The 19,203-nt window shown below is 40.0% G+C and overlaps 1 protein-coding gene across 26 annotated transcripts in view; it reads right to left on the minus strand.

Annotated features, from left to right (window-relative positions):
* Sh3kbp1 (SH3 domain-containing kinase-binding protein 1) overlaps nt 1–19,203 on the minus strand; it is a 344,981-nt gene that overhangs the window by 125,196 nt on the left and 200,582 nt on the right. For 2 of the 26 annotated variants that reach the window (XM_087600897.1, XM_087600895.1), the window contains exons 1-2: nt 17,299–17,355; nt 16,707–16,812 (exon numbers count right to left, since the gene is read on the minus strand). The exons of 22 other annotated variants lie outside the window; for them this stretch is intronic. Coding sequence is in view for 2 of the 4 variants with exons in the window: in XM_087600896.1 (XP_087457022.1) it covers nt 17,299–17,310 (12 nt within the window). In the remaining 2 variants the exon portion in view is untranslated. Of the gene's footprint in view, nt 1–16,706; nt 16,813–17,298; nt 17,356–19,203 lie in introns of those variants that run through there. 2 more of the 26 variants (XM_087600896.1, XM_087600892.1) reach the window with 1 other exon arrangement.

Here is a 19,203-nt window from a genome sequence, read left to right on the forward strand (position 1 = left end):
TTTGTTGCATTGTTTTTAAGTAGAACTACAATCTTTAAAAAAAAAGCTTAGAGCACAGAATGCAGTACTACTGAGCCTTAAAAAGGCAACTCTGCCACCATAACATAAGTGATTCTGGTAGATATTATACTAGGTGAATTAAGCCAGCCATAAAAGAAATAGAAACGGGGATGGGGGAGCAGAAACTCTGCTGTATCTTTGGACTCTGCATCCATAGAAACACATCAGAGTTAAAATACTTGGGAAAGATACTGCCTTTGTGTTAAATCATCAGAACTTCTTGTCATCATTTCTTAAACAAAGAAGTATAACAACTATTTATATTTTATATAGGAGATGAACATCATAGGGTTTTTTTTCCATTGGGGGCAGTTCCCCTAAACAATACCCATAAATATCAAAGGATGACTATATTGTCTAATTCTGTTTATTCTGTGGAGCTAGGAATCCAAACCTAATAGTAAAGTACAATCCAAGCTATAGTTCCATTTCCATACATATCTATGCTATAATATACCTCATTCTTAGGTGAAATAGCTCTATAAAAGATCATCCACTGATTCCATGAAGTCCTTCCTCAAATCTGGCCCATACTAAAGTAATTCTGGTCTTAATGCTGTAAGATTTATTTTTACTTTCATCACTAGCTCCACAGATTTCTAAAGAATAATTCTCGCTTTAAAGAATCATATGGGCTCCCCTAACTTACAGATGGACAGAGGAAATACATGTAGACTTGAGGACTGGGGAAATAGCTCAATCCATAAAATACTTATTGTGTAATCAGGAGACCCTGAGTTCAACCCTCAGAGCCCACAGAGAAAGCCAGGGGGTGTTGTGCACACTTGTAATCCCAGCACTGAGGAGGCAGAAAGTAAAGAATAATCAGGGGCTCACTGACCAGCCAGTCTGGCCTAATCAGTAAGTTCTAGGTCCCTCTGAAAGCCAGTCTCAAAAGCCAGGTGAACATGGATCCTAAAAAAAAATACAGGAACTAGGCCCCCAGTCTTCAAACTCACAGGCACAAACATGAATACACACAGACACAAGATATTTTAAAAGGCTTTCTGGTGTTAGTTTAGATATTGCTGTTTACTATGAAAAATGAATTCAGGTCATATATGGATTGAAAATGGGAGTTTCCTAGTGGTCAGGTACACAGTTGACATGTCTTCTGTGTACATGGCAGTACACATAGAAAGATAACTTCAAAATATCTCAAGAGTAGAAAGCCCAGTGGGGCATATTGGAAACATGTTTGTAATTCTAGCATTTGGGAGGTTGGTGGAGGACAACAGGGAGGTTGATGGAGAATGAACAGTGAGCTTGAGGCTAGCTGGAGCTATTCAGAGTTAAAAGAGACAGTGGGGAGTAGAGAAGGATCATCAATTAAGAGTGTACACTGCTCTTGTAGAGGACCTGAGTTTGATTTCCAGCACTGATGTCTGGCAACTCCCAACCACTTAGAAGGACAGCTCTAAGGGTATCCAATGCCTCATGGGCACCAGTAATCACATACATATGCATTTATGTGTGTATGAGACAAACACACACACACACACACACACACACACACACACACATGTCATTAAAAATAAGAAGGGACTGGAGATATGGTTCAGCAGTGAAGAACACTGGTGGCTCTTCCAAAGAATCCAGATTGGATTCCCAGCACCTACATGGTGATTAAAACATCTATAATTCTAGTTTCAGAGGATCCAATATCTTCTGGTTTCTGCAGGTACCAGGCACTCATTGACGCATAAACATGCAAGAAAGTAAAATGCCTATACAGATAATTAAATACAAATAAAAGAAACATCAAAATAAACAGTCAAGAAAAGAATGAAGGTTCTGGGGGTCCTCAATGGAGGTGTTAGAGAAAGGACTAAAGGAGCTGAAGGGGCTTGCAACCCATAAGAACAACAATATCAACCAACCAAAGCCCCCAGAGTTCCCAGGTACTAACCACCATCCCAAGAGTACACATGGACAGATCCATGGCTCCAGCCACATATGTAGCAGAGGATGGCCTTGTTAGAAATGGGAGGAGAGGCCCTTGGTCCTGTCAAGGCTCAAGGCCCCAGTGTAGGAGAATGTCAGGGTGGGGAGGTGGGAGGGAGTAGACAAGTGGATGAGGGGGGACCCTCATAGAAGCAGGGGTAGGTATCCAGGTTCTGGAGGGGAAACCAGGAAAGGGTTAACATTTAAAATGTAAATAAAAATAATATTCAATAAAAAAGAAAAAGAGGGGTTGGGGATTTGGCTCAGTGGTAGAGTGCTTGCCTAGCAAGTGCAAGGTCCTGGGTTCAGTCCCCAGCTCCAAAAAAAAAAAAAAAAAAAAAAAAAAAAAAGAATGAAGGTTCTGTAAAGAGAGGCCAAATTAACTTAAAATTTGGGCATTCTAGTCACAAGTGGACAGGACATATTAAACAGTATGGACAAATCAAACCCATATTTTGTGCTTCCCATGAAAATGTCTTAGGTGGCAAAGACAGAAGTGCCCTACCATGCAAGAGGAGCTCTCATTGTCCACAACCTTGGTTTTCTGACTACTTCCTTCTGTTTGTTTCATTAATTAAGATGAAGACATGATGGGCTGCCCTGTGCACCTCTAAATCATTCCAAGTGCCCTATGCATTAGATGAGCTTAATGTAATACTTTTGTCAAACAGCCATTCACCATCTATCATTAAATGGTAATATTAGGAACACCATAATGAAACAAACGAACTGTTTCTTTTGGCATTTAGTGGTAAATTTTGTACTGAGGATAAATAGTCTCTAAAAGCAACTTTACTGGCTATGTGATCTTGGGCAAATTATTTCACTTCTCCATATGCCAGTTTCCTCTTCTAAAATGAAGCCAATGATAAAAATGTCATGGATTTTTCTAGAAGGATACAATGACAGGTGTGTGTAACATGCTTATTGTTAGATTTTGCTGAATTCAAAAACTCAATCTGTCCATACAGACTGCTCAAGGGCTAAAGAGCTTGCCACACACGTTCAAGGACTTAAGTTCAAATCCCAGAAACCCACAGTATTGTTGTTCTCAGAAGGGGCAGATGGGGGTCGCAGAGTAAGATGAGCCATATTGGTGAGGTAGTTTATTTGAGAGACCCTGCTTCAATGAAGAAGTTAAAGGTGAATAGAGAATGATTCCCAACATAGGCCTCAGGCTTCCACATGCATGATCACACATGTGCACAAATAAGCTTATACAAAATTCATGCATGTATGCATACGCCACACACACATGAGAGAGAAAGAGAGAGACAAGAGAGACAGAGAGAGAGAGAGACAGAGAGAGAGACAGAGAGAAAGAATGGAAAAATCAATCATCAGAATACCTTTATGTGAATTCAACTTTGAAAGAGTGCTCTATTAGACAGCTTTTTTTCCAATAGTAGGCTAGCCAACCATTTGCCACCTTTATGTAGGGGTTGGGGAATGGCTTTTAGAAGACAGTCACAGAACAAAGACATGCCTAGAGGACACTGATAAATCTGGAAACTGGGAAGGGATTAAAAGGAGTACCTATTGGTACAAAGCTGCTGCTGGGAGATTAGTAGAGCAGAGAGGAACTGAGATGGGCCAAAGCCCACAACCCACAGACATTTCCAGTCAATAAAGGCGGCACCTCCAGGGGTTGGGGATTTAGCTCAGTGGTAGAGCGCTTGCCTAGCAAGCACAAGGCCTTGGGTTCAGTCCCCAGCTCTGAAAAAAAGAAAAAGGAAAAAAAAAAAGGCGGCACCTCCAATGAGTGGTCAGAACAACATTCCAGAGGACCCCCCAGTGTGTGCCCATGCCAGCTGCTTCTGGCTGCATCCAAACTGTTATCTACTGTTGATGATGGAAAAAAGCAAGGCGTGTGTCTGGGGAAAACGGCCTGTTGTCTGAGAACAGAAAGCCTTTTATTGAGAGTTTTGGTACTCGGGAGCAAACACACCACCACAGAAAACTATCCCAAGCTATCTTTTTCAAATTTTGGCACCCATTCAGTAACGGATGAGGAAATTCTAAATTACTGGACCAAACAGATACTCCTCCCAAGGTAATGGGCCAAATGAGACCACACACTCACATCATACAGATTTTTAAAGTCACTTGGAAATTATTAACAGATACTTAACATGAACCGTTGAATTCACAATCCTCTACCTGGAAGTGGCCACACCTCGGGCCAAAAGCAGCACTGAAAGGCTTCTTTCAAGATTAGCAAGGGTACTGGTGAAATGGCTCAGTAAGAAAGCTGTCTGCTGCCAGCCTGATGACTGAAGATTGAGTTCCTCTTCCAACACACATAGTGGAAGGAGAGAGAGGACTGACACCAGCATGTCATTTACATATGCACACATGAGAGAGAGAGAGAGAGAGAGAGAAGAAGAAGAAGAAGAAGAAGAAGAAGAAGAAGAAGAAGAAGAAGAAGAAGAAGGAGGAGGAGGAGGAGGAGGAGGAGGAGGAGGAGGAGGAGGAGGAGGAGGAGGGGGGAGGGAGAATCAGCAAGAAAGTGCTGGAACACTGTTCAGATACTAAGTAGGATATCTGAAACTCAACAAACCTTGTAAGCAATGCAGACCACTGTGTAAATCGCAAAGCCCAAATTGTTGTCAAGGAAGCATTCTATCCTCGGTTGTAATGTAGGAAATATCAATATAATGTTGGCTTAGGGTTTTACTGCTGTGAAGAGACACCATGACCAAGGCAACTTTTACAAGAACAACATTTAGTTGGGGCTGGTTTACAGGTTCAGAGATTTGGTCCAGTATCATCAAGGCAGGAGCATGGCAGCACCCAGGCAGGCATGGTGCAGACAGAGCTAAGAGTTCTACAACTTCATCTGAAGGCTGCTAGCAGAATACTGACTTACAGGCAGCTAGGGTGAGCCCATGCTCACAGTGACACACCTACTCCAACAAGGCCACACCTCCAAATAATGCTTCCCTGGGCCAAGCATATATAAACCATCACAAACATTGAGAGGAATCCATGCAGTCCACCAATTCTAGTTCTCTGAGATCCTCCATGGACCTACAGCCTTAAACAGAACCTTGAGGGCCAGTGAGATGGCTCAGGGGGTAAAGGTGTTTGTGACCAAACCCGATCACCTGAGTTTTACATGCTAGAAGAAGAGAACGAACTCCCTCAAGTTGTCATGTGAACTCCACACACACATTATATCAAGCATACCCCATCCACTATCTCTAACACACAATGGGGGTGGGGTGGAAAAGAGAGAAAGAATATAAATGTGCAAATACAAAAAAAATAAATAAATGCATAAATGTAATTTTCATTTGTACTTATTGTTTTCTTTTTGAGACAGGGTTTCTCTATGTAGCCCAGGCTATTCTGGAACTTTCTCTGTAGACCAAGCTAGCCTTGAAATCACAGAGATCCATCTGTCTTTGCTTCCTTCCCAGGTGCTGGGATTAAAGGTGTTTGCCACCACTGCCAAGCTATGAAGAGAATTTTTAAAAAGTTTTCAAATAGAAGCTGGGTCCTGGGTCCAGGGGGTTGAACCACAAAAGTAGAACCCACAGTTCCACCACAAAAAGAAAACCAATTGTGTCCTCCAGCAGTTAAAGGGATGTTTCTAGAAGGCTGTAATAATATGTGAAATTTTATAGATTGTTAAACAAATAAATAAAAAAGCTTAAAAAAATTCTTGTGTGTGAAGACAATTCTGTGTCTGATATGATCTCAACCAGTTAAAAATGTATGGCGAACATTTTACCAAAAAGGATCTACACATTCAATGCAATTCCCATCAAAATTCCAATCCAATTCTTCATAGAGTTAGACAGAACAATTTGCAAATTCATCTGGAATAACAAAAAACCCAGGATAGCTAAAACTATCCCTGAACTCAAGCAGTATTACAGAACACTATTGACAAAAAAACAAAAAAAAACAAAAACAAAAACAAACAAACAAAAAAACCCACCAAAAAAAAATCTGTATGGTATTGGTACAGAGACAGACAGACCAGTGGAATAGAATTGAAGACCCAAAAATGAAACCATACACCCATGGTCACTTGATTTTTGACAAAGGAGCCAAAACCATCCAATGGAAAAAAGATAGCATTTTCAGCAAATAGTGCTGGTTCAACTGGAGGTCAGCATGTAGAAGAATGAAAATTGACCCATTCTTATTGCCCTGTACAAAGCTTAAGTCCAAGTGGATCAAGGACCTCCACATCAAACCAGATACACTCAAACTAATAGAAGAAAAAGTGGGGAAGAGTCTCGAACACATGGGCACTGGGGAATATTTCCTGAACAAAACACCAATGGCTTATGCTCTAAGATCAAGAATCGACAAATGGGATCTCATAAAACTGCAAAGCTTCTGTAAGGCAACGGACACTTTTGTTAGGACAAAACGACAACCAACAGATTGGGAAAAGATCTTTACCAATCCTACAACTGATTATATCCAAAATATACAAAGAACTCATGAAGTTAGACTGCAGGGAGACAAATTATTAAAAATGGGGTTCAGAGCTAAACAAAGAATTCACAGCTGAGGAATGTAGAATGGCAGAGAAGCACCTAAAGAAATGTTCAGGGGTTGGGGATTTAGCTCAGTGGTAGAGTGCTTGCCTAGAAAGCACAAGGCCCTGGGTTCGATCCCCAACTCCGAAAAAAAAAAAGAAAAGAAAAAGAAAAAGAAAAAAAATGTTCAACATCTTTAGTCATAAGGGAAATGCAAATCAAAAAAAACCCTGAGATTCCACCTCATACCAGTCAGAATTGCTAAGATCAAAAACTCCGGCGACAGCAGGTGCTGGCGAGGATGTGGAGAAAGAGAAACACTCCTCCATTGTTGGTGGGATTGCAGACTGGTACAACCATTCTGGAAATCAGTCTGGAGGTTCCTCAGAAAATTGGATATTGTGCTGCCTGAGGATCCAGCTATACCTCTCTTGGGCATATACCCAAAAGAAGCTCCAACATACAACGAAGACACGTGCTCCACTATGTTCATCGCAGCCTTATTTATAATAGTCAGAAGCTGGAAAGAAGCCAGATGCCCTTCAACAGAGGAATGGATACAGAAAATGTGGTACATCTACACAATGGAATATTACTCAGCTATCAAAAACAACGACTTCATGAAATTCGTAGGCAAATGGTTGGAACTGGAAAATATCATCCTGAGTGAGCTAACCCAATCACAGAAAGACATACATGGTATGCACTCATTGATAAGTGGCTATTAGCCCAAATGCTTGAATTACCCTAGATCCCTAGAACAAAGGAAACTCAAGACGGATGATCAAAATGTGAATGCTTCACTCCTTCTTTAAAAGGGGAACAAGAATACCCTTGGCAGGGAATAGGGAGGCAAAGTTTAGAACAGAGGCAGAAGGAACACCCATTCAGAGCCTGGCCCACATGTGACCCATACATATACAGCCATCCAATTAGACAAGATGGATGAAGCAAAGAAGTGCAGGCTGACAGGAACCGGATGTAGATCTCTCCTGACAGACACACCCAGAATACAGCAAATACATAGGCAAATGCCAGCAGCAAACCACTGAACTGAGAACGGGACCCCCGTTGAAGGAATCAGAGAAAGGACTGGAAGAGCTTGAAGGGGCTTGAGACACCATATGAACAACAATGCCAACCAACCAGAGCTTCCAGGGACTAAGCCACTACCCAAAGAGTATACATGGACTGACCCTGGACTCCAACCTCATAGGTAGCAATGAATAGCCTAGTAAGAGCACCAGTGGAAGGGGAAGCCCTTGGTCCTGCTTAGACTGAACCCCCAGTGAACGGGACTGTTGGGGGGAGGGCAGTAATGGTGGGAAGATGGGGAGGGGAACACCCAAATAGAAGGGGAGGGAGAGGGGTTAGGGGGATGTTGGCCTGGAAACCGGGAAAGGGAATAACAATTGAAATGTAAATAAGAAATACCCTATTTAATAAAGATGGAGGAAAAAAGTGTATGGCCAAACAACTGAAAGATAATATTTAAAAATAGTAACAGTGGTTGCCCTGTGAAAGTTAAATTATCAATGCTTTTTATTTCCTTATTTTCTAGTACTTCAAAAATCATTTTATAGTCATAAAAATGAAGTTTTGAGAGGTGCAATAACATGTGTTAAAATGGCTAAAAATTACAATCTACCTCCCTACATGACTGATGTCTCTCCTGAAGGTCTGATTTGATTTGCAACTCCTCCTAGCTAGTAGTCACATGAAGCTTTCATCTGTGTGTCATTTTATTTCCAAGTCATTAGTAAGGATGTTAAGATCATCAGATGTAAAATGAATCATGATGGTAAATTGCAAGACACCACCCCTATAGAACACTTGTCATCTCCTTCACTTATAGCTAGCTCTTCACTGGCTCATAGCTCTAGTGACTAAGTCCATAATGTAGATTCATTTCTAATTAATGTTGTTCCAAATAAAGTATTGGGATATTTTATCATGTTTTCAATGCCAAGAATCGATTCCTTATTCTTCTACTTAAACTCATGGATTCCATATTTGTATTTCAGAAAAGGACTTTGTGTATAATTAAAGACCATGCTTACAGGGATTGCTCAGTGGTTAAGAATACTTGTGGATGTCCTGGGTTCCATTCCCAGCACCCACATGGTGGCATATAATCATCTGTAACTCTACTTCCAGGGGATCTGGAGCCCCACTCTGACCTCCACTGGCACCAGGCACACATGAGGTATACATTTATATATCAATATGCATTAATGTATCATTAAGCATTAATTATGCTAAACATTAACATATATAAAATAAAAAAATTAAATCTTCTTTTTAAAAGACAATGCTTACAGATTCTTTATTTCTGGTCTTCAAAGAAGTATGGCTTCAAGTGATGACAGGTGTGATTAAATACAGGATTACCTACTACTGTTAGAAGTAGCTGTTTGTGGGCTGAAGGGATGGCTCAGAGGTTAAGAGCAGGGGTTGTTCTTCCAGAGGACCTGGATTCAATTTCCAGCACCCACATGGTCTCTTATAACTGCCTGTAACTCCAGTTTCAGAGGACCCAATTACTGCACATAGACATACAGGCAGATTAAACATAGATGCATGTGAAATAAAAATAAGTAAGGCATTCAAAAATCAAAAGTGGCTATTTATTGAGGAATATTTTAATTTTTATATTACATAGATTTCATAGGTATCTTCATTTCTTTAAGAAACATCTCCAATTAACATGATCTTGTGTTTTCTTTTAAAAATCAATACTGACTTATACTAAAATACGATTCTACCTAGGGGTGAAAACAGATTGAACAGATACATTTTCTTCTTCTTAAAAAGCGTGTGCACGCATATGCATGCAATGCCTGTGCACATGCTTATGACTGTGTGTGTTGTATGCATTTGAGAACATGTACACATATATGCAAGTGTGTGTGGCACTCAGAGGTTCAGAGGTTGATGTCAAATATCTTCTAGGGCTCTCCATCCTTAATTATTTAGGCTTTTTTTTAAGGTGGGGTCTCTCCCTAAACCTAGAGTGCATACAGTAGGCAACACTAGCTTACCAGTAAGCTTCAGATAGCCTGTCTCCATTTCCACAGTACTACAGTGCTAGGGTTCCTGGATTGTACCACCAAGCTTCTCTCTCTCTCTCTCTCTCTCTCTAACATGCATGTTGAAGTCCTCACACTCTTGTGGCAAGCACTCCATCAATTTAGCCACCTCCCTCAGACTCTAATAATACACATTCAATACACACACACACACATATTCTCATTCATATATATATCTACATACATACATATGAATCCAGAGGCCAGAGGAGGAGGTAAGAGTATTCCTCTAGTGCTTCTCTACATTTTTGTTTGTTTGTTTTAAGACAGGGTTTCTCTGTATAGTCCTGGCTGGCCTCGAACTCTCTGTGTAGACCAGACTGGCCCTGAAATCAGAGATCTGCCTGCCTCTGCCTCCACAGTACTGGGATTAAAGGCACGTGCTGCCCCACCTGGCTATTTTTTTTTTGTTTTTTTGTTTTTTTTTCTTTTTTTCAGAGCTGGGGACCAAACCCAGGGCCTTGCACTTGCTAGGCAAGTGCTCTACCACTGAGCTAAATCCCCAATCCCTATGGCTATTGTTTTTTAATCAGGGTCTTTCACTGTCCCCAAGCCTGCTGTTTTGGCTAGGCTGGCTGTGGAGAGAGGCTCTAGGATCAGCCTATCTTCCCCTCTAAGACTGGAGTTACAGACATGCGCAGCTATGCACAGGTTTCACACAGGCGCTAGGAACTGGAACACCACAGCAAGTGCTCGCACTCACTGCACCACCTTCCCAGCCCCATAAACGCACTTTAATAAAGATGCGCCTTTTGCCTTGTAGAACAGAAGTTTAATATGCTTGGCTGTTTTTCACATTCATTCATCATTTCATCCATTTAACATCAATTTAACAGCAAATATAAGGAGGGAGAAGACAGTTCTCTTAAGGCTGTAAATTCTAAGATGCCCAAGTTTTAAGCAAATTAGATAGTTACCATATGAGCAAATGGTAAATATTTTACCACTCATTTTGCAAGTTTTAATTCTTCTGTTCTAAAATATTTCCTTCTCTCCCTTCTTTATCTATAACATATGCAAAAACACCAAACCACACAACACGTGGATGAAGAAAACAATGAAATCGCTAATTTTACACATGTGCTTTCCTCAGTTGGCTATGTTACTTTTAAATTTGGTTTTTAGACAGGCTCTCATTATGTAGTCAGCTAGCATGTAACTTACTATAGACAGGGCTGGCGTCAAATTCACAGAGATCTACCTGCCTCTGTGTCATAAGTACTGGAATTAAAAATACGTATCACTGTTTCTTTTTTTCTTTTGAGATGGGCTCTCATGTAGCCCAGGCTGGTCTTAAACTAGCAATGGGGTGGAGGATGACCTTGAGACCACAAGCATAGACCACCATGTTTGGTTCTGTTACTTTTTAAGCAACATTTTTAAAGGATAGATAGACAAGACAATGTATCTAGTAAAATATGTTCATTGATGTGTTTTCTAGTCTTCACTGATTCCGTGGCCTTTTCTGTCACAAAGGAGAATGCTTGCTTCAATGTTTGCTTGTGTGCTCCCAGTGTAGCAATTCCTCTTTGTGTCTTACACAAAGACTTGCTATAGGCTCCCCACAGGAAGAACACAATAGAGATTCATGGAAAATGGTGACAAAGGAGGACAGTGATCAGGAATGGTACTTTTCAAATGAATAATACATTCATTACTTCTGGGTTATCCTATTATATTCAGTATGATTTTGGCAGACGTGTTATTAGATTTGTGGACATGCTCCCAAATTTACAGGAATGTTTCAGCAAACTATTTCTACATTCTTACCCTCATAGCACAACAAAGGAGTTTATTGACCCTCACTATCTGCTACTTATCCTTTATTCCCAACCTCATCATCATGATTCAAGTTACAGGGTTCCTTTTTCTGCCATTAGTAGAATCAGGGAACAATGTCAAGTGCTGTGAAGTCTAATTTCTTCATAGATATTAGTTAGCCAACTCTCTTTACTGTAAGGACTAAATTTTGTCCACTGCAATGACTAAGTTTTGTCCATAATTCCTGATATCTAGTGCTCTGTTGAAACTAGTTTTCAAGGGGCTAGAAAGATGGCTGAGTAGTTAAGACCACTTGCTCCCCTTACATTGGACCCAGGTTCAGTATCCAGCACATACATGTGGCTCACAACCATCCAGAATGCCAGTTCCAGGCCATCTGATGCCATCTATGGGTAAGAGGCACAAATATGCACATACACACGCAGGTAAAATATTCTCAGACATAAAATATATAAATGTAAAACAATGTTTTAAAAAAAACCCGAATTTTTATTTACTGCCTTGTCTTATAGCTCCTCAGGGTATTTCTAGCCTCTTTGTCATCAAGTCAATTCCATGGTGAGGTCAACCACCATAAGATTTCATAAGAGTTTGGACAGACAAAATTCAAGGTTTGCTTACACACTGCTTTAGAGCCCATGAAGCCATTTTTTTACTATAATTCTTAGAAATGTAGTGATCCATTTATGACCTAGATGCCTCTCTCAGTCTCTTCTTAACTTTCGAAAAAGTCATTTCATCTCTACCCAGACAACTTCTCTCCTCTTGGGCATAACACCTTATGACTGAAGGTCACAAAAACCTGTGGTTGTTTGAACTCTTCTCTCTGCTTCTAATGATGCTTAAAAGTAAAGGGCTTGATAGGTTAGAAGTAAAATAAATTCGTTTTAAAATCAGATATGTGAGGTCTATGGGGGCAGCTCTCCCACTGCAGGAACTAAGCAGGGATACAAGCACTGTGCCTAGAAAAACTATGTGAACTTCTCCAGGACCTAAAACCATCATCACTTTTAGCATCATCACTTCATTGATTATCAGCTTCTAGTCATAGCCTAGAAAAGGTACCCAAGAGAAGTTGTTTCCTGTTGGAAAGTGAAAATAGCCTTGACTAAGAAGGCAAAATAAAAAGAACAGACTGAACAGATGCTACCAAAACAAATGGAGCAAAACATTAAAATCACTGGTGAATGAAAATGCTTGGCTAGTGAAAGAATAAGAAAACCAAGCAGTAAATGCATCCTTCCCACTGGTACATTCCTCAGTGTAAATGAACAAACAGAAATATAACTTTTAACTGATACGGACCTCAGTTTTCTCCCATCACATTCCCAAATCCTGACTGGCAGATTTCTACAAGTGCAAAGAGAAGTTTAATGGAGTTAACACTTTGGAATCATAGGTCTCGTGAAATAGCTTTAAGGATGACCTTTTGATAAAGGAGAGCCATTTACAGAAATTCTGCTGCATGAGTTGTTGATGAATTGTTGTTTTTGAAGTTGGCTGTGAGGTGCCTATTGCAAGTGTAGGAAGTAGAACAGTAAGTGAGTAGTAAGTGTAGAACAGTAGACGATGCTGCTAGGCATGGCTAGAGCACACAGTTCTTTGAGGATCTGGCTTTCAAGATGGAGTGTCTGAGCTAAGGAAGAATTTTGTCCCAATTAAATGGGCTCCAATGCCACAAAGAAATAGAAGACAAGCTGCTGAGTAACCGAACGCTGCAATTTAAAGCTGTTAAATGTGACAAAATACAACACAATTAGGCTAAAGTCAGCAAAATCATATGCTGGGCTCTCTCTCTCTCTCTCTCTCTCTCTCTCTCTCTCTCTCTCTCTCTCTCTCTCTCTCTCATAGCATCAAATATCTACTGAGCCCCAGTTGGTCAGAATCTTATTTTACAACCAGTTGAGAATATAAAAAAAATCAGGTTAAATACAAAAGCAAGATCATTTCAATGGCCAGCCAGACATGTGCATGACTTTGGAGATCATAGCAGCCACCGAACTCAAGAATATGTCCTATGAAATAAATCATTAGTGTCAGTGAAGAACCAAAGAGGACAGTGAAGAACCAAAGAGGACAGAATATTTACTAATAACTCTGCACGTCCCATTTAAAAATATCAATAAATATATTTATTGTTATATATATTATATAATTATACATAAATAATTCAACTAATACTTTATAAAAGGAAGGACTGCCATTTCTTCTTCCTGAGCAATTCTAAACAGTAGAAAACAAGAGAAAAATCAACCATATAGCTAACTTTTTTCACTAAGAGGAAGTCACTTAGAATTAACAAAAGCATACAGAAGAAATTTTAACCTTACAAGTGAGGGTCTAAACGACATAAAAAGCAGGAATTCAACCACGTACTTGGATACTACTATGTTTTAGTTCCTTCGGGGAGTGTGAAAGAGAGGTTCTTCCTTCAAACACTTTGCAACCTTTTGCAGTTGTGCAAATGTTCATCTGGTTAATGGTGACTTTGAGGCAGAAGACCTTTATACTCTGACCCTTTAACTCCCCAGTTGTCAGATAAAAAGAAAGTGTCGTTGTTCTCCTTTCAGGATGGCAAACAGATACATGTTAAATGCCTGACATTTACTAGGATAGCTGGCATCAAAATCAAAACAAAAGCAGAAAATTGTATGGACAAGAAAGGATGCAAAAAAACTAGAAAATCGTGTGGATAGTTGGTGAGAAGGAAATGTGGTACCATCACTGTAGAAAGCAGTGTGAAGTTTCCTCAAAATATTAGAATTAGAATCATCACATGATCCAGCAAATAAATTCATAGAGACGGCCAAATGGAGTTTCCTAGCAGTTTAGGGGAGGGTGATTTTATGGAATAAGTTTCGCAGCATGCAAACATTCTAAAGATTAATAGTAGGACGGAAGCATGATGCTATGAACAGAGTTAATGGCACAGCCAGTTTATAGAACACTCTGGAGTTGTTAGGGTTTTTAGTTCGGTTTTGCTCTGTTTGAGACAGTTTATCTCTAGAGCTCAGGCTGGTCTGGAACTCACTACAGAAATCAGACTTGCCTTGACTTAAGGAGTTCCTTTCTGCCTTTGCCTGTGGAATGCTGGGATTACAGATATCTATTACCACACCAAGTTGGCAAAAGCTTTTCAGGGTTATTTCTACTAAGAAGTAAAACTAAGTGTGAAGGATTACAAGAATTGAACTTTTTATTCCATAGGTAGTTTAGAAACTGTATATGCATGTTATTTTCATTTAAAACAAAATCAGTGTCAGATTAGCCATTAAACCTGGAAATTCCTCCTTTCAAAATTCAGCTTAAGGAGCCAGGCATGGCAAATTTATAATCCCAGAGAATGCAGGAGGTAGAAACATGGGGGAATCAGGAGTTCAAGACCATCCTCAGCTCCGTAAGTGAACCTCAGAACAGCTTGGGCTACATAGAACTCTGCCTCAAAATAAGAATGAAGGAACAAGGGAAAAAAGGGAGGAAAGGAAAGAGGGAGGGAGAACAAGAGTACTTATGTTGAGGAAAGAAACAGGTGAGATATAATGATACACACACAGACACACACACACACACACACACACACACACACACACACACATAACATTATTGAATTATTTTTTGTTTAAGGTGAGGACTTGTAGCTCAGGTTGGCCTGGAACTGTGTAGCCCAGAGTGGATTCATATTTATGGAAATTCTCCTGCTTAAGCCTCCTGAGTGCTGGGACTGCAGATGTGAGCCATCATGCATAGTCTAAGAAAACATTCTTAGTCTTTAATATTAAGGGTATGAAAAGTTATTAAGCACAGAAACAATCTAAACAGTTATCAAGTGACGTGTAGTTCAATAAATGGTATTATATTCTTCTGATGGCTAGAGACCTTAAAAATACCATGTAGTTATCTAACAGAAAAAAGTAGGCCATAGCATATTCAGTTTTCCAAACAGCAAGGAAAGACAGAGGCAGGTGGATCTCTGAGTTCAAGTTCAGAGTTTAAGGCCAGCCTAGTTTGCAGAGTGAGCTCTAAGGATAGCCAGGGCTACAGAGTGAAACCCTGTCTCAGAAAAACCAACCAAAGAAAAACAAAAAATTAAGTTTTCAAGACAGGAAGCGTGTACTATACCCCTGTTATTGTAAGAATAGCAAATGATTGTACCCTACATGCATATTCAGACTCAGAAAAGAAATCTGGAAAATACACATAAAAATGTTAATTATAATTTCTCCAAATATGAAACTAAGAATAGACTCTAGTTCTTCATGTACTTTGACCATGAGTTTTTAACTATTATTATTACTACAAAGAATTCTCGACCTGAGAGAAGCAACAATGCTATTTAGTTTTTGATAAACTAAATGGATTCAGGAAGCACTCTCCTACAGCGAGGCAGCTTATCTCCTTGGAAACAAGACAAGAAGGGTTGGGGCCATCAGGTCACCCTGCTTTTGCCATCTCAAGGGCTTTGCTGGAGGGCTGGATAAGCTCTCACCAGACTGAAGCTACTCAGTCTTCCCAGTCAGTACTTTACAACTTAAAGGGCTCGCACCATTTCCTGGAGCTAAAGTTAAACAACTAACTCTGGGTTCTTTATCTACAAGGCAGAAGGTACAGAAGGACGAGGAAAGAAGGGGGAGAAGAACCAAAGGCCAACAGAACATAATGGCATAAACACATGAAAAGACCAAGAATAAGTCCATTACTTAGCATTCTGATATAAAAAAATAACAAATGAACTTAGAAAAATTCCATCTAGAAAAGCAATTTCAGACCACTTTCCCAAGCTACTACAACTGAACTTTATTCTCCTCAATACCTGAAGCTCCCTCATATATCTGCCTAAGCAAGTAGCAGATACTGTTCAAAGAAAAAAGACAACTTTCAAGAAACTCTTGTATTCTTAAATAATGTGCTGGAACAACTAGCTTCTTTCTTGCTACATCATTTCCTCTTAAAAACAGTTGTCTTAAAAGCTAAGCGAAAGCCAATAGAAAAAGACATAAAGGGTCATATTTTGCAGATCTCGTCTCTTCCTTAATTTCTTTCTTTTTTTTTTTTTTTCAGTGAGGCACGGGGGACACGGAAGACACACAATAATCATAAGCCTTTACTTATCCTGTGGTTTATTTAGGGAATTTTATTTTGTGTCTGGAAAATAACAGACTTCTGCTTTTAGGTAGACAAATAATGAAGGACTCAGAGAAACATGACTACCTTCTACAAACTAACTTTCGGAAAGGCAAGCAGTCCAGGCTTACTCTGTATATGAGTACCCGAATATAAATGCTTGGCCCTACAAAAGTAAGCAAGTCTCTTCATCTCTAAAAGCACTACTCACAGTTTCTCCATTCGAGAGGAAAACTCCAAAGTGTTTGTGACCCCCGGGGCTGAGATGCTCCACAGCTGGCTTGCTCTGTGGAGATGTTCTTTCCTCCTGAACTAACCTGAAGAGCAAGCTAGATTCGTTGACTGCACAAACATCTGTAATTGCTAAACATCTCTGTGACATGGTGTAACAGTTAGTTACTGCTTGTGCAAACTCCCTATCTAAATTACTCTCTGCTGTATGAGCACATGAAAACTGAGGCACAAAGTAATTGGAAACATCTGGAAAAATTAATGGCCAAATTGACCAGCGCTGTGGGGTGGGATTGGGGGGGGGGGTGTCACAAACAAGCTAAATAGCTCCAGTGCAACACTCGAATTTAGCAAACCACCCTTACACTGGAAAGGTTCTTTCTGAATACATCCAAGAGTGACCCTCCCCCTCCACTGTGGGATTCCCGCTAGCCCAAACATCATTTTAACACACCAGTGTAAATACAGAACGAGGCTGGCTAAAAAAGGCTTCAGATTGAGATACAGATTAAAAGGATCTATTTCTTCTCTAAAAGTAAAAAAAAAAAAAAAAAAAAGAAAGAAAGAAATACCTCTTCTCCCATCCTGCAGCCAGCCTTGTCTCTTCAGTCTGTAAAGGTCCCAGAACTACCCTGAAATCCTCCCACTTCCTTCAAACAGCCAAAGGCGCGGAGCCTGAGGACCCAGCCTAATCCTGAGTCATCCTTGGGACCAAATGAGGAATAGGGAGAACAAAGCTTGCATTTGTTTATGGTTCAGGAAGCCAGGGCCGATTCATAGCTTGGGTGGCTTCTCCAGAAGTCCTCCTCCCTCGCCTACATCCCTGCTGTAATATAGGTTGCCTCCCAGTGCCCAAAGGTGTGACCACGTGGACAAGGAACACATTCAGAGTATTTATTGGCAGGACCCAGTGATTACTTGTGTGTGTGTGGGGGGGGGGGGGTGGAGAGAGAGAGAGAGAGAGAGAGAGAGAGAGAGAGAGAGAGAGAGAGAGAGAGAGAGAGAGAGAAAGAGTGTGTGTGTGTGTTAAATGCCCGGGGGTGTGTGGATAAAAAGCTATTTTTCAACAGATTATTTGCCTGGGGAGTTGGGGGATATATAAAATATGGTATGTTACAAAAAAGTACAAATACTTTTACAGAAATAAAATTAGTCGTGCTATACAAAAATAAAGAAAAAAAAACCTAAAGGGAAAATAGCACTGACTTTATGGATATGCTTCCCTTAGGATACATCATGTCATCAGAAATGTCCCAACAGTACAGAATAAAGTAGTTAAACATCCATCTTGTTTTCCCCTAAATGAGATACTATACAAATCACCATTTGAATGACTTTGGATCTCACTGATAAAGAGTTCAAAATTCTAGAGCCAGAACATAATATAAAAGTTGCAAGTAGGTCATTCCCAAGCTCTAAGAATCTTGAACAAATTAAATTTTGGTCACCTTAATTCCTTTATCTATAAAATGAAACTAATGAAACAGCTCATGTGCAAGGTTCTGGGTTCAATTTCATGCATCCCAGAAACAAGAACTGTAACAGTCGTCACAGTGGCCACAGACTTCCTTGGTTGTCTACGTCACTAAATGATATACAGAAGACCAAAAGCTTACGGAAGAATCTGGCACACAGGAAGTGCCATATTAGCCACTAGTTCGGGACTTCACAAATCAACAGTATCTTCTTGCCGTGTTTCTTGTATTCTTAGACCTTGATGTCCTATGCCGTTATGAACCATGGCTAATTTTTAAGTCTTTTAATTATACTAACTTGAAAGTAATATATTCTATACTTACTACTGCCCGTACTCTGGCTAAGCCTGGGATGGCTTTAAATTAGATGCTGCCTCAGTTCTCAAGAAATGTCTAATCTGAGTAACTATGACCCAGATCTGTTTATATAAGACATACCTATAACAAAGGTGGGAGCTATCACTGGCTGTGAATGACAAATGTGCAAATGCTAGGGAATTAGCATTTGGAATGCAGATAAGAAACCACCTTATCAAAACCTAATTAGGATGAGAAAGAACAGACGAGGCTGTGCAGAGGAATTTCAATTCATTCTTTAGACTCGCCTCCTTCGGTGCAGTACAGCATAATTCCCCAAAGGGTTTGTAGAGTGACTTCTTCCAAAAGAGTTTTGAACACAAAGAAGGCAAAAGGAAATAAAACATGACAACAAACCTTCCCCAGGACACAACTGTGCAACCTCACCTCAGTCAAGGTGACCAAGGTCAATATTGAAAATGAAGTTATTTTGATATCATGAGCCCTTGGCATCTGATGTAACATGAAAGATCCTCCGTCATGAGAAAACCTTCAGACAAACAGTCAATTTATGAACAGTCTACACAACTCAAAATTGTCAAGGTCACCAAAACAAGAGGAATCTAAGGAGTCAGGATGGCTAAATACAATGCAGTATCCTGAATGACACCCTAGAATTAAAGAAAAGGGAGAATGGATATACTA

This window comes from Rattus norvegicus, chromosome X (genome assembly GCF_021556685.1).
Source record: "Rattus norvegicus strain SHRSP/BbbUtx chromosome X, alternate assembly SHRSP_T2T, whole genome shotgun sequence".
NCBI lineage: Eukaryota > Metazoa > Chordata > Mammalia > Rodentia > Muridae > Rattus > Rattus norvegicus.